General features: G+C 54.4%; 1 protein-coding gene across 1 annotated transcript in view; it reads right to left on the bottom strand.

Moving 5' to 3' along the window:
* Positions 1 to 12,024, bottom strand: part of RHOQ (ras homolog family member Q) — a 36,864-nt gene extending 24,840 nt beyond the window's left edge. The window contains exons 1-2 of the mRNA XM_025868893.2: positions 11,599 to 12,024; positions 10,970 to 11,028 (exon numbers count right to left, since the gene is read on the bottom strand). Of these exons, the coding sequence (XP_025724678.1) occupies positions 10,970 to 11,028; positions 11,599 to 11,740 (201 nt within the window). The 5' untranslated portion in view covers positions 11,741 to 12,024. The remainder of the gene's footprint in view (positions 1 to 10,969; positions 11,029 to 11,598) is intronic.
* Positions 12,025 to 14,086: the final 2,062 nt, after the last annotated feature.

Consider the following 14,086-nt stretch of genomic DNA (forward strand, 5'->3'; position numbering starts at 1 on the left):
TGACCTAAAACACACCGCAGGACTCGTATAGATCCAGATTTGCTGGAGAACGGTTCACATCCTGGTCAATATTTTATCCAAATAGACCTGGCAGCCTTACTGCTAATGAGCTCTATGAGTTAAGAAATTAGTTCTACTATGCTTAAATGGGCAATGCTTTAGAATGACCACCGATAATCTGATTTTAAAGACCTTCCGTAATGTCCAGACAGATCAGAGCCATTCTCACTGGAAAGGTTCTTTCCGTAATAATCTTTCCAACGGAGTCCCCTAAATCTCACGCTCACCTAGCTCCTGCTGGGATCCCCCAACCTCGTGCCAAGTGCTGAGCACCACAGGTAGTCCCCCTCTGGGGGCTTGTAATCTGGGTGCCGAGGAAAGAGTCCTACATGAATGAATAAGACCAAATGCTAGACTATGGCCTTTAGACAATTTCTCCACTGAAATTCAAAGAAAGGGTTCATCTGCAAGATGGCTGGAATCACAGAGGAGGAAGGAGGTCATAGGGTGCATCAACCTCAGAAGGACCTTCTCACTTTCTGCAGGCTGCACAAAGACCTGGATGAAGGCTTCGGTCTTTACACACCCCCACCCTGGGTCTGAAGGAAGCAGGGACCCTGCCACCTTTCTCGCCTCTTGCTCCTCACATTCAGCATCCCTCCAGAGCCAGAGCCCACTAGAAACACCTGAAGGTAACAAATGTGAGCCCTGAGCCAGCTCACTGGGGAGGACAGCCCTTTGAAAAGTAAGCTGGGTTAAGCTGGGAAAAGTGCCTTTTCAAAGACAGCTCTTTGAAAAGTAAGCTGAAAAGTAAGCTTCCATTTTAATTGACCTGGACAATCAGGAGTAAATGTTCTCCCTCTCTCTCCCTGGCAGCACTTAGAGGGGGCATAATTTGAGCCAACCCATTTATAATCCCAACCATTATGCCATGTGAAACAGGATGGTTTTTCTATACTGAAACAAGTTTGGAAAAAAAAAAAGAAAGAGGAGGAGGAGGGAGGGGAGGGAGGGGAGGGAGGAAGGGAGGGAGGGAGGGAGGAAGGAAGGAAAGGAAGGAAGGAAGGAAGGAAAGGAAGGAAGGAAGGAAGGAAAGGAAGGAAGGAAAGGAAGGAAGGAAGGAAGGAAGGAAGGAATGTAGGCCGGCCAGGAGAATGGAAGCGGACACTTACACAGAAAGCTTTGGTCAGCCAGACTAATTACGGCCGAGATGCCTGTCTGAGTAACAGCCCTTCCTCCAACCGCTCCTGGTGACCTGCCTGAGGAGTTTTAATACAAAAGAACGTCATAGCCCATCTGTTGCTTTGGAACTAATTTAGCACACACCAAACTGGCATAGTCTTCGGGGGCAGGTCTGTCACCACCTGGAGTGCTAACCTCAGCTACCGTGAACACAGGAGGGCCCAGGCCCCAATCTGTCTAGCCACTTAATGCACAGGAGACAAAATGCCTTGGCACTCAGACCTCATCAAGGAATACCAGTGGGGCCTACTATGTGCACAGTCCTGGGCCAGACAGCACATCAATGGAGTCAAGGGCAGCTTAGGAAGTTCTGTTTCAAATTTCTTCTGATAGTGCCCTTGGCCCCATCTGCACCAGACAAGCTAAGTAGGTAGCTGCGATTCATCCCAACAAATATGGAGAGTCCCAGCCATGTGTAAAGAACTAGAAATAGGGCGTGTGGAGGTGTATTTGGTGGGGTGGGGGTTAAAAAGTGAATAAATTATGTTCTCTGTACTCCAGGGACAGCGTATGAGGTGGGGGTGCGTGTGTGTGATGCCTCTGTGTGTGTATGTGTATGGTGTATATATGGCATGTGTATGTGGTGTGCATGTGTGTGGTATGTGTGAGGTGTGTGTGGTGTGCATGTAGTGTATGTATGTGTGTGGTGTATATGTGGTGTGTGGGGCGTTGTGTGTGGTGTGTATGTGTGTGTGGTGTGCATGTGTGTGGTATATATGTGGTGTGGGGGGACAGCGGAGGGGCGGAGGGGAGGCGGCTTGTTATGAGGGGACAGTAAGTACACCAACATTCATTAACTCAGTGGCTCTGACTTTTGAGCCCGCATCAGAATCACCCGGAGGGTCTGCTGTAACAGAGCTGTCCGAGTTTCCGATTCAGGAGGTCTGCGGTGGAGCCTAAGAAACCGGATTTCTAACAAGTTCCTGCGAGATGGGTTTCGGTTCGAGGAGCACATTTGGGAACCAGGGCAGTCATTCAAACTTTTGCTGAGCATCTAGTACATGGAAGAATTCAATCTGGGCACTTTCTGCACCAACGAATCAACTTGGAGAACCCCTATGGAGCTGAGCTCCCAGGAGCAGCTGGTCTCCTATGGACAGAGCTGGGCCCCCCAGGCCCCCCCCCCCCCGCCCCGTGAACAGGCAGCGGCTCCCCTCCCATCACTGGGTGTGGGCCCTACCCCTTCACTGAACTGGGAGCTCCTCCTCGGGGCAGGGCCTATGCCTGGCCTCTCCGGTAAGCCCTGCCCCTCACCGGGTCCCCATCCAGCTGCGGTTCTCGGGGACTGTTTGCTGACGGACTGCATGAAGGTTTTCAGCTCGTCCTGACAGCCATGGGGGGGCTACCGCAGGGGCAGGAGGAAAGCGGGTCCCTGCAGACCTGCTGTCAATGGGGACAGCTCAGGAAGGCAAGCAAAATGAGCAGGGGTGGGAGAGGCAGCCTCGGGAATATTCAGTTGTAATTGGGACAGATTGGAAATGCTTCACTTGGAAACAGTTTTCACCTAAATAGGAACTCTCAGAGGGAGGAAAGGAAGGCCTAGGGCAGCCCCTATGGGGACAGAAAAGGCACCTTGGCAGGCCAAAGCTGCCCGGCCCGGCAGCCCCCAGATAGCAAGCTCATGTCAAGTCAAGGCTAGCAGGCCAAAAACAAGGGTGAAGACGCAAAGAGCTGGGGAGGAAGGAGTCAGCTTAAGTCAACGTAGAACTTTGCCGGTCCCCCCTTCCCTGTGCGCCAACAGCACTGAGCTGCTTCCGGACCCTCATGGGCAGCAGCCACCTGCACCACCCAGGGGAAGGCCTCTTTTGAAGCAGGAGTGTACGTTAATGAACACACTGACAAAATACCCTTAACTTCCGGGGGGCGGTGTTTAGGGGGGCCATGTTAGCAGGAGCCCCTACCAGTCCACCTACAGACAATTCCATCAGCTCTTCTATCTAGAAAAGCGATGTGCTTGGGATGTCCTTCTTGCAGGAAACGTTCAACAACGGAATACAGGCGATGTAAAAGAGACGTTTAACACCATCGAGCTGATTAGCACAAGTAATTTAACATAAAGAACCCAGGGCTTGGAGAGGGGCAGCCTGCTGTTGCCTTCCAGCAGCTTTGTGGCCTGGAACGTTTCGCTTAACCTCCCTGACCCCACAAATGGAGGCAAACCCACTTGCTTCCTTTCCTCACACAGCAGGTAGGAGGCCTCTGGGAGGCACCAAATGCAACATGCTGTGCACTCTGTGAAAATGCCACTCGGCAGGGAGGGTGTCAGTAGTAAACCCCAGATTCTACCCCAAGTCTGGGCAGGGCTGGCAAGTCTGGGGATCGGGAGAGAGAGGCAGCTGGTTCCCTACTCCCACCAGTCACTCGACAAGAAGACAGTGAGAACAATAAAGTCCCTTCCCCCCCACTTTCTGTTCTTTCTATTAAAATCAACAAGCAACACAGCACCAGATTAATATCTCTCTAATTACTAAGTTGTCAGTTACCGGGTGAAACACTCCATAATTTAATGATCAGCCCTGCTCCACAAGTCGACATGATACGGGATCTGGGGTCCATACAGAAACATTCGGGACACCCCCCTGTGCCTGTGCTCCCCACGCTCTTCCCCCCCCCCCCCAGAATACGAGCTCCCTGTGACCCTCTGCCCGCGTGACCTCATTTAATCCAATGCTCTGTCCCCGTCTCACTTCACGGGACAGGGAGGAGATCATGAGTTGTGCACACGGTGGGGTGGAGGGGCCAGCAGTGAAGTGGCTGAGGTGGGATGGCTCCCCCTGGAAGGGACAGCCCAAACCCGGGGCTGCCTGTCCCAGGCCCTACCCAACCACCTTGCGCCCGAGAGCTGGGAAGCTCTGGGTTGATCCAATGACTCTGTGAAGAGGTACATCTACCATCCCCATGTGACAGATGAGAACACTGAATTTCCAAGCTGAAGACCTCGCTGGGAAGTGGGCCCTGGTAATGCAGCGTGGGGGCTCACAGCGACCACCAGTATACTCTAGTCTCTCCCACCTCTTCCTGCAAGCCCACGCCCTCCACAAAGCGCAGCCCTGCCACCTCTTCTGAGGTGGGACCACGAAGCACTTGGTTTCACAGGATGAGCTTTCCCAGCTGTGTAGGCAATCAGACCCCTCCTGTCCGCTCCCACAGAACACGGAGCAGACACTGCATCAACAGCGCCTGAGCTGAACAGGTGTGGGCCCCCAACGCTGGCCTGGACCATCGCTCTCAGCCACCATGCACGGTGACTACAGACACCATCTCTAATCCTTACTGCAACCCCGGGAGGCAGACATTACCTCCCCAGTGCGCAGGGAGGGAGGAGCCGGCTGGCCCATGGCCTTCCAGCCACGGAGAAGAGGAGCCGGGATTCAGAGCTGGTCTGAAGAATCCCAAACCCACACTTCCGTGGCCCAGCGGCCTCCTCCTCAGGGGACCTAGACATGAGAGGCCTCAGGAAAGTTGCAAAGGCCTGAGCCTGAGAGACAGTATTGGGGGACAGGCCCACTGGAGACCACAAAGCCCCCAGGCTCTCAGTGGGAGTATAACGGATACCAGCTGCATCCCTCGGAGCCTGGGATTCCTTTGACCCTTGGAGACTTCAACTGTATTAAAGCTGTTTTCCAAGCAACGGGTTGTGCCTGAAGCTATCATCTAACGGCTCTCACCTTAGTCTTGGGTTAACCTTTTTGCAGAAATGAGCTGACAGCCAAAGAAAAATCAGCTCGGTCTGAGAAATATTTGTTGTATGCCTTCCATGCCCCAGGTACCTGACTAAGTGCTGGAATCAGGGAGGAGAAAAAGCCAGCCAGTCCTCACGGAGCTCAGAGGGAGCAAGAAGCGGCCCCAGAGGGCCCGGCAGGCAGTGGATCTGGGAGAACTCTCCTCAGGGAGCCCCGGGAGAGCTCCCGTGAACCGGCCGCAGCTGCCACACAGCCTCCCTGGCCGGCCTCCCCGCGCTTCCTCGGACGAAGCAGCGGCCTGCCAGAAACTAAAAGAGGAACAGCAAACTGCTGAGGGCAAGGAAAGCTGCTCCTTGATCCAAGCTTGCCAAATTAGGGCAAAACCAAGCCCCTCCGAGTGAAAGGAAATCCAGCTGAGATTCACCAATTTCATTTTTAAAGACATGTGTGGTCTTGGGTTTCATTTCGTTGTAACATCTTCTCTTCCCTCCTCCTTGCAGTTTGTTATTCTGTATCGGTGGCCTCTTGGTAGTGCCCACTGCTGCCAACACGTGTGTCCTTGCTAGAAACTGATACCCCCATGGAAAGCTGCTTTGTTCTGTCTTGTTTTAATACCACTAGGTCTCGTCTCTGAAACCCTAAATTCCACAACAAAACCACAAACACCCAGCTCCCCATAAGGCCTCCGACCCATGAGCTGTGAAATAATGCTGCCCACCTTTTTCATACCGTGGCACACACAGAAATGACAACATATGCCCAGGCCCCTTGAGGCTGTACACAGTCCCCTGCCCCTCCCAGAGCTGAGAGGATGGGATCTGAGCACACCTGTAACACCTGCTTCGGATACATCTGCTGGGAAGCTTTGGTTCCCAGCGGATAAATGTCAGTAAACCTCAAGACAATCATGACAGACGTGGAAGAGCCAGGCAGATCAGAGGAAGGGGACAGGGCCCATGTGCACACAAACAGAAAACCAACAAGAGCTGACGGAGACTGCTCCCACCCTGGGGCTCCTGCCTACACGACCATGGTCTGAGCTGACATAGCCCAAACCCACATCAGAGTGACAACAAGGGGAGCATAGGGCATTCAGTCACTGCAGAGGCTTTGGAGCCAACAAAGGCCATCCACCTTCCCAATGCAGAGGAGGAAACCAGAATTCTGTGTAATGTGGTGCAGGCTGGAGATATAAATAGCTTCTAAAAAGGTTAGGGAAAATGCACAGACGACAAATCTACAGTAGGTTACTAAGGGAAACCAGGATGCTTAGGGCCAGCGGCTCACCTGTTGAAGCTGTGTTGGGGAGGAACTCTGGGGCTCCTTCCAAACTCTGCTCTCCGGGCTCTTCGGGAGGCAATGTGGGCTGCTTGCCCCTGGAGCCTGCGTAATGCGAGTGGGTGCTTCCTAAGCCCTACCGATGTGCCCTGCAGGCCCCCTCCAAAGGAAGGAAGACCTTTTTCTTAACTACATCTCTGTCTAGTTTCCATAAGCCTATTCACTCTCAATTCCCTCATCTGGCAAGAGTACCTCCTCAGGTGCTGGGAGGACGCCTGCCTGAAGGCAGGAGGAGCCTGATGAGTGGCAAACCGTGGCCCTCCCCCTGGCCCCTTCCCATTCTACAAGGCCCTTAGGTGCCTGCCACCCCAAGAAACCCAGAAGGTGGGGCATTCCAAGGCTGCCTTCCCTGGAGATTCCCTTCTGGAGGGAAAGTACTTCCCCGGTTTCCCAGAGGCCTTGGAGGGCAGCCACAGCTGCTGGGCTATGTCAGGTAAGAAACAGATCTCACTTGTCACTGAAAAGCCAACCCCAGGGACACCTAAGTTAAAGATATTTATAGCTCTCATGTATGCATCCTTGAACCTGTGTGTGTTTCAGCCAACAGACGTAGCAACACCACCCCTAAAAGCATACATACGGACTTCCACACACTGAGGCAGTGGCTAAATCTGGAACTTTAGGGAACCCAAACGCATCCCCAACACACACCCTCCTGAGAGCGGGTATTCTGGAACCTGGGATAAACTGGGCGCCCGTCCTTCCCCCTTTAGGGTATCAAGTTCTGCCCTCCTGCCAAGGATTAAGAGATCAGCCTGGAACCCGTCGCTCAAGAGCAGCTTGCCAGGCTGCTCCCCAGCAGCTCATCTACACAGAGAGCAAGAGCTCTCCCCACTTCCCCTGAGCTCCAAACAGCACAGAGGCAGAAGGGAAAATATTGCCTGTCCCGTCCCTCCCCGGTGGGCAATGGGGCTGCTGCAGAACCCACACTGAAGTCCTGAGAGGCGGGCAAGAAAGGTGAAGCTCCACCAAGGCCCAGGCCGGAAGCCAGACCCCTCCACCAGGCCCCGGGGTGGAGGAAACCACCACGGCCCTCAACTTCCACTCCAAAATGCTGGGCAGTCAAAATGTCAGGGCCACTCCTGGGCTTGGCCAAGAGAGGGGGGGGGCTTCCCTTCGGCCAAGTGTGTTGGGGATGTTGAGGGATGTGCCCAGGAAGAGCACATGATGGGGACTAAAGCTGCCCAACATACTCACATTCATATTCATTCATCCTCTCGCTCTCCCCCTCTGCCAACAGCCACAGAGGCCAAGGGGGAAGCGACCTCCTCCGGAAGGCCAAAGGTCATCTATGACAGTCATCTTTTATGTTCCCTAATGTGTAAATTGGGCTAATGTTACCTATGGCTCTGAACCTGACTGGGGTCAAAGAGGATACCAAGAGCAAGCACAAAGACTAGAAGTTTCCACCCAAGGCAGGCACGATTTCTGTTATTCAAATACAGTGAGTGACCATTCTGAGCCAAGATTATGGAGAGAAAGTGACGTTTTCCAGGGCTGTGCGCTTCCTCCTTAGCCCTTCCTACCTCCCAAAATAGAGTCAACTGAAACCTACAGACCTCACTTGTTTCTCCGAGTGTACACTGGACTCCTAGCTCTTCTAAGTTTTTCTCCCGTCACTGGGCACACAGGCTCTGATGGAGAAAGGTGACCATCTGATACCACAGGGCATTTAGAGAAGGGAGCACTGGACTGCGTCCATGGGTCCAGTGAGGGGGACTGTGGGACTCCTGAAGTATGAGCTGGCTCCATACCTCCGGGTGAGAAGGTACAAGCATCTGGCATCTCGTGGAATTTCTGTCAACTGCAGACATAATATACTATTCTCTTCCACCCGTGGCCCCCTGCCCCCAACAAAACTGCCCAGAGTGCAGTACGATCATTTCTTGTAATATTTATACCCATCTTCTATGAGCGAAGAACAGTGCCAGCCACTTTTACATACCTTAAACACTTTAGGCCAGTCTACGACACTGCAGCATAGTTTTGAATTACCCACGTTTTTACTAGATCACAAAGGTTAGGTAAGCCAGAATCACATGACTAGGGTAGCAAGCTGGAGATCTGAGCCCAGGCCTCTTTGGTTCCAAAGCCCATGGGCTTTTCTCTGCTGTCTGTGAGGCTTCAAAATGTCTCTCTGTATGTACACGTGTGAGTATGCATGTCTATGTGTTTACTGACCATTACTGTTATCGTAAGATTAATCTGATGCTGATTCATAGAGGCATGAATTCTTAATGACCAAGAACAACACAGGAATCTCCTATTTAACACACATGAACAGATATCTGGTTCAGATACTTCTCTCTACGTTATCATCAGCCGTGGCAGATCCCTGTCTTAAATTTATTCTTTTGTAATCCCCAGGTGCTTAGCACCGTGCTAGGTATACACTGGACACTCCTCATTTAATCTCCTTGATGATTACATTGCTAAGATTGCTTATTAGTAATAAACCCGTTAAGTGCTGAAAGATGAATTATCACTAACTTTTATCTAAAAGGAAAAGTTCCAGACACTGGGAAAAACACCAAGGGGCCTTAAAACACATCTTGGTCAACAGAGTAGGTGTCCCACCACTGGGTGAAAACAGTAATATCTGAACCTTTCTAATAGTTTGATCCCATTTGGTATGTGTCTTACAATCTCCACGGGACACAGCAATCATGAGGACTTATGGGAAGCCCTGGTTTTGTGAGTGGGTCCAACTTCGGGTGATGATTTGGATCTGGGTTCTCTCCTCTGCAGCGACAGCACACAACCCCCATTCAGAGAATGGCTGTCCAGATTCCAGGTACCATGCCTACAGACCCACAAGGAATCCATTCAACCCAGGTGGCATCTCAGCCTCTCCTGTGGCTTCCTGTGTGTATAACCACCTCAAACTGGGGCAAATTCAGACCAATGTCCTAATCCCAACAATACTCGTCAGTAGCTGTGTGACCTGAGGTCAGCTACCTAGGTTCTCTGAGCCCCAGTTCCCCCATGTGCAGAGCTAGAATACCACTTAGCTCATGGGGTTGTTTTGTGGAGAAAAGAATATTTGCATGTGGCCGCCCCATGCCTGATACGCAGAAGGAACTCAGTAAATACTAGTTGGGTTTGAAGGTGCACAGAACAGGTCTGACATACACACATCCTGTTGAATAGGGCTCGTGGTCAAATGAATGGTCATGGTGACAAGTTAAAGGAGAAAAGGGAAGAGGTGGTAGTGAGAGAAGTTAAAATTAGAGATGATATTTAAAAACCGGTCTCCGTTTCAACCAACGATAAATGTTATTCATCAACCGTGCGGCTCAAAAGTTGGTTTTACTTCATGGACTGTGTTCTGCCTCTTGCCCTCCATATGTTCCGAGAGAATAAGTAACAGCTACGAGGCAGGCACCCGAAGGCGCCCTGGCAAGCTAAGGACTGGTTGTACTGACTTGGGTCGGTTTGGTGAACGGGGACAGCCTCTGGCACCTTGCGCTGCCAACAGTTTCTCTATCCTCAGAAGCTGCTCTAACTTAACAGTTTAGAAACCAGAAGCCCCATCAAGACACCCTCCATAAGGCATTTCTCAGAATCCAACCTGGAACCACAATTCTGAAATCCAAATCTAGAAAAGCTACAAAGAATAGCTCCCCTTTATTGAGCACCTACCCGAGTGTGCCAGACTCAGGGCTAAGCATCTGGCATATAATATACGATACGAACAGGGCATGTTTTGAAACCCATCGTATGGATAAGGGAACTGTACTACCGGACATCCGCCAGAGCACTCTCTAAGCCCCCTCAGCTGTTCACGTCCTCAAGCACTCAAGTCTGCATGCCACGTGGAAACTTCTGCCCATGTCTAATCACAGGGCTGGATTCTGCAAAACTTCATCACACGCAATCATCCCGGCCCCACAGCAAAAGTGGGTCTGGCAAGAGGGACAGAGACAGACAGGAGAGCCACCTCTGATTTGCTAAGTCAGAAGCTGCCAGGAGGATTGTGCATTTTCTTTCTGCACAGTAATCTCTCCCAAAGAAAACCCAGACAAAGTCACCTGGCCTTCCTGGGGCGGGGGCGGGGGGAAGGTCTTCCTCCAAGACTCATACTGAACTCCTAACCCTTCCTCCTCCTCCCTACCCCAGGGAGTGGCTGGATGATTGTTGTTTCATTTCTTTTTCTTCCCTGTGGTCCTCTGGTAACACCACAAATTACGTTTGCAGGGACTCGAGTCCCAGAGTGCAATGATGTTGTAATAAACATAACCAGGACCAAATGCCTTCCCATCATATTAGATGATGCCATTTCGCACCAATCAGGCTCCTCCGGCAGGCAGACCACTCACCAATGAGGGACCAGACAGAGGCTGTGAGGGGGAGACCTGGTCATCTGCAACTAAAAATAAGGGCGCTTCATGATTGGCCGCTGCCACTTTGCAACAGGAGTTGGGACCCACACACCAGGCACCTTACAGAAAGCACACACAGGCAAAAACTTTCATAGCTCAGGGGTTCTCATGGGGTGGGCTGGGATGGGTTTGTTGTTGGGTTGTGTGGGTTTTGTTTTTTCCTTTTCCTAATTTGCTGACTTGAAGAAAGAAATAAAGACTTGATCCACAGGGGCCCCTCGAAGACACACCCTCCCTCCTAGACATCTGTTTCCAAAGGCCATGTACAGCCACCCCGAATTAAGGAAAGGCAAGGGGGTGTCGGCCAGGGGCCAAGACACTCACCTGTCCGGCCGTGTCATAGAGTCCCAGGAGGTACTGCTTGCCCCCTACGGTGACGCTGACTGCAAGGGCAGAAGTGGGGGCGGGGAGAGAAGCTCGATTATCTAGGGTCTGGGGCAATCTGCCTCCCCATCAGGACCTGCTTATGCCAACCCAGCCGGAGGCATGCGGGCGCTCCCCGGGAGATGTCACCCCTTTTCCGTTGTGCCGAGCTCACTGTTAAGTGGCAGTGAGGCCGGGGTGTGATGTGGCCCCACTTGCCCACTCCCTTCTCCCAAGTCCCCTGGCCACGTCTCGCCCAGTGCCCCAAGTGTTTCCCCGGGGGATCTGGGGCAGTAGGGAGAAGGCCGTGGGAAGGTCAAGGAGGTCGGCCCAGGGCGTCCGAGGGCTGGGAAGTGCGGGGAGCCGGGACTGGGCCGGGATGGGGCGGGGTAGGAAGACTGGTCTCCTCTGCCCGCGACAAGGAGGGCCGGAGGGGAGGCCTGGGGGTGGGGCCGGGAGCCCCGCGTAGGGCCAGGCGGGGGAGAGGGTGGGGAGCGCGCTCGGGGGAGGCGGCGAGGGGGCTCCGCGAAAGTTGCTCCAAAGTTCCCGGCCGAGGGAGCGGCCCCTTAGTCAGCAGTTCCGAGGCTTACCTGCGTAGTGGTCGAAGACGGTGGGCACGTACTCCTCCGGGAAGGCGTCGTTGGCATAGCTCATGAGTAGGCACGTCTTGCCCACCGCCCCGTCGCCGACCACCACGCACTTGAGCATCAGCGCGCCGGGCCCGTGAGCCATGCTGCGGCCGGCCGGCCTCCGGGCATGGTCCCCCCGGAGCCCCCGCCCCGGCCCCGGGCTCAGCCCCAGCCCGCCTGGGGGGTCCGCCGCCGCCGCCGCCGCCGCTCCGCGCAGCAGGGCCGCCCCCCCGGCCCCATGCAGCGGCTCCCCCCGCCCGAGGGGAGGGGGCGGCGGGCCCGGGGCGCTGCCGCCGCCTCGGTCGCTGCCCGGATCCCCGCCCGGGCCCCGGTCGCCGCGCCCGCCCGCTGCCCCCGCCGATCGGCGCCCGCGCCCTCTCCCCGGCCCGGCCTCCCCAGGAGGATCCGCCGGATCATAAGACTGGCGGGCCCCGGGGGAGACAGCAACTTTGGGGAGGGCAGCGGAGGGGAGGGGCCAGGCGGCTCTCCCCGCCCCGCGCCGGCCCAGGCCCCCTCCCGGCTGGGCCCCGGAGGAGGGCGGGCCCAGGCGCCTCCCCGAGAGCCGGCCGCCCGCCCCGCGCCCCCGCCCGCCGGGTCCGCGCTCCGCGCCGGGCGCCCCGCCCGAGGCCGCCGCTCGGCCCTGCCCGCTCACCCTAGCTTGACTCCCCGCGAGGGCTGGGGAGGGGGCGAGGGGGAGGAGCCGCGGAGCTGCTGGGAGCGGGGGCGGGGGCGGGGGGGGGAAGGTGAGGCTGGGGGAGGGGGCCGAAAGGGAAGCGCTCGCGAGGAGCCGAGGGCTCCTCGCGCAAGTGCCCGCAGCGCCCGGAAGCGTCCAAAGGCCCCGGTGCTGGAAGAAGCCGCGGAGGCCTCTTGGGGAACCACGACGACTTCAACGATGACGCAATAGTCATGCAAAATTATACACATATATTTAAACTCCACCCGGAAGACAGGATCCATCCTATCGGCCTCTAAGTGCACAACAGACCTAGCAATCGGGGAAGGAAGAAAGGCCAAGAGGTTTAAAAAAACAATTTTTTTTTAAGGTGCGCGGGGTGGTGGGGGAGGGTGGTGGTGGTCCCACAGCTGTAGAGTAGGGACTCCCGGCTTATTGCTTGGTTCCCCACCCCACCACCGCCACCCCAGGCTGTGTTCACTGCACGGAGCTTGAATCATTTACTTTGAAGCTGGTGACTAAGGGAGTTACAGCATCTTCAACCTTTGAAGCAACCCCCAGCCAGCCATTAGAGGGAGACCCTATGGGCTCCGGGCTCCGGATGCGGCAAATGGACCCGTGCTTCCTCTGGAGGCAGCATTCTCGGAGGTCCCCTTGCAGTCTCGAGTGTCCTTCGAAGGTGTTAAGGTTGTGATCCCTGAGGAGTGATACTCTTGCTCTAAGACCTGGCCGGTGATCCAGGGAGCAACCCCTGACCCCTGCCTGGGCAAAGCTCGGAAACACCATCTGGCCGGGTCCTGTTCACTGGCCTCTTGACCATTAGGCGCCCGGCGCAGGGCAGGGGAGAGTGGGTACGCTCCACACTGACACCACACACCCTACCCCCTGCTCACATGGAGAAATCGCTTTCTTTCATTGATTCACAAGACTGGAAAATGTTATATTGAGAGGCTGTGTGGAGGTCAACTGGACCGTCTCCCTTAGCTCTCCCTGAGGTTGTAGGTAAGCAAACAGACCTAGGGAGGCAAAGTGGTTATCCCGAAGGCTCCCAGCTAATTCCGGCAGTCAAAGAAGGAGCACACTTTGGGGGAATGTCCCCATGCCTCACTTCCCAGGCCTCTACTCTCAAACCCCTAATCAGATTTCTACTGTCCCGGAAAGACTTCCTAGATTATTGGAAGGTCCTTGTGGAGTCACACTGAACATCTCATGAGACCTCTCCATTTGGGTCAAAGTGTGGGTATTGCCATTGTCCCACTGCTTTAGGTTATGTGGTGAATCTGGAAGATAGTTTGTGTGTACTGAATGACAGGTTAAGGAAGGCAGTACAGTGCCTTGAAGTCAGATCTTGGTTCAAGGCTGGTCTCTGCCACTTCCAGGAGGACTAGTCCCCTTTGCCTGCAGGACCATTTCTTCAGGCAGCGTGTATAGAGACTGGTGTCCTAAAAGGAAGGTCTATCAGAAGAGGTTAAGGAGCTCCCAGAGTCATCCCAGGGATGATGAGGTCTGTCCTGGGGCTGCAGGAGAGAGGCTTCTCAGAGGTTTCCCCCGTCCAGGACTCTTTCCTCTCAGTTCTTACAGTACTTCTCAAAGGGGCAGATACTTAACTAAGGATCCAGGGAGCTGGAGGATCAGCTCCAGAACCTTGAAAAATGGCAGGGACCCCAGGTTCTGGATGCTCTGGGAGAAGCTCTGGGAATGTCAGAGCACTGCAATGGGGTGCTGATGGATGTCGGATGAATCATGCAGTGGTGACTTCACTGGCCATGGTGACCT

The sequence above is a fragment of the Callorhinus ursinus genome, unplaced genomic scaffold, assembly GCF_003265705.2.
Source record: "Callorhinus ursinus isolate GAN/ISIS: 27379988/994484 unplaced genomic scaffold, GSC_fseal_2.0 scaffold10, whole genome shotgun sequence".
Taxonomy (NCBI): Eukaryota; Metazoa; Chordata; class Mammalia; order Carnivora; family Otariidae; genus Callorhinus; species Callorhinus ursinus.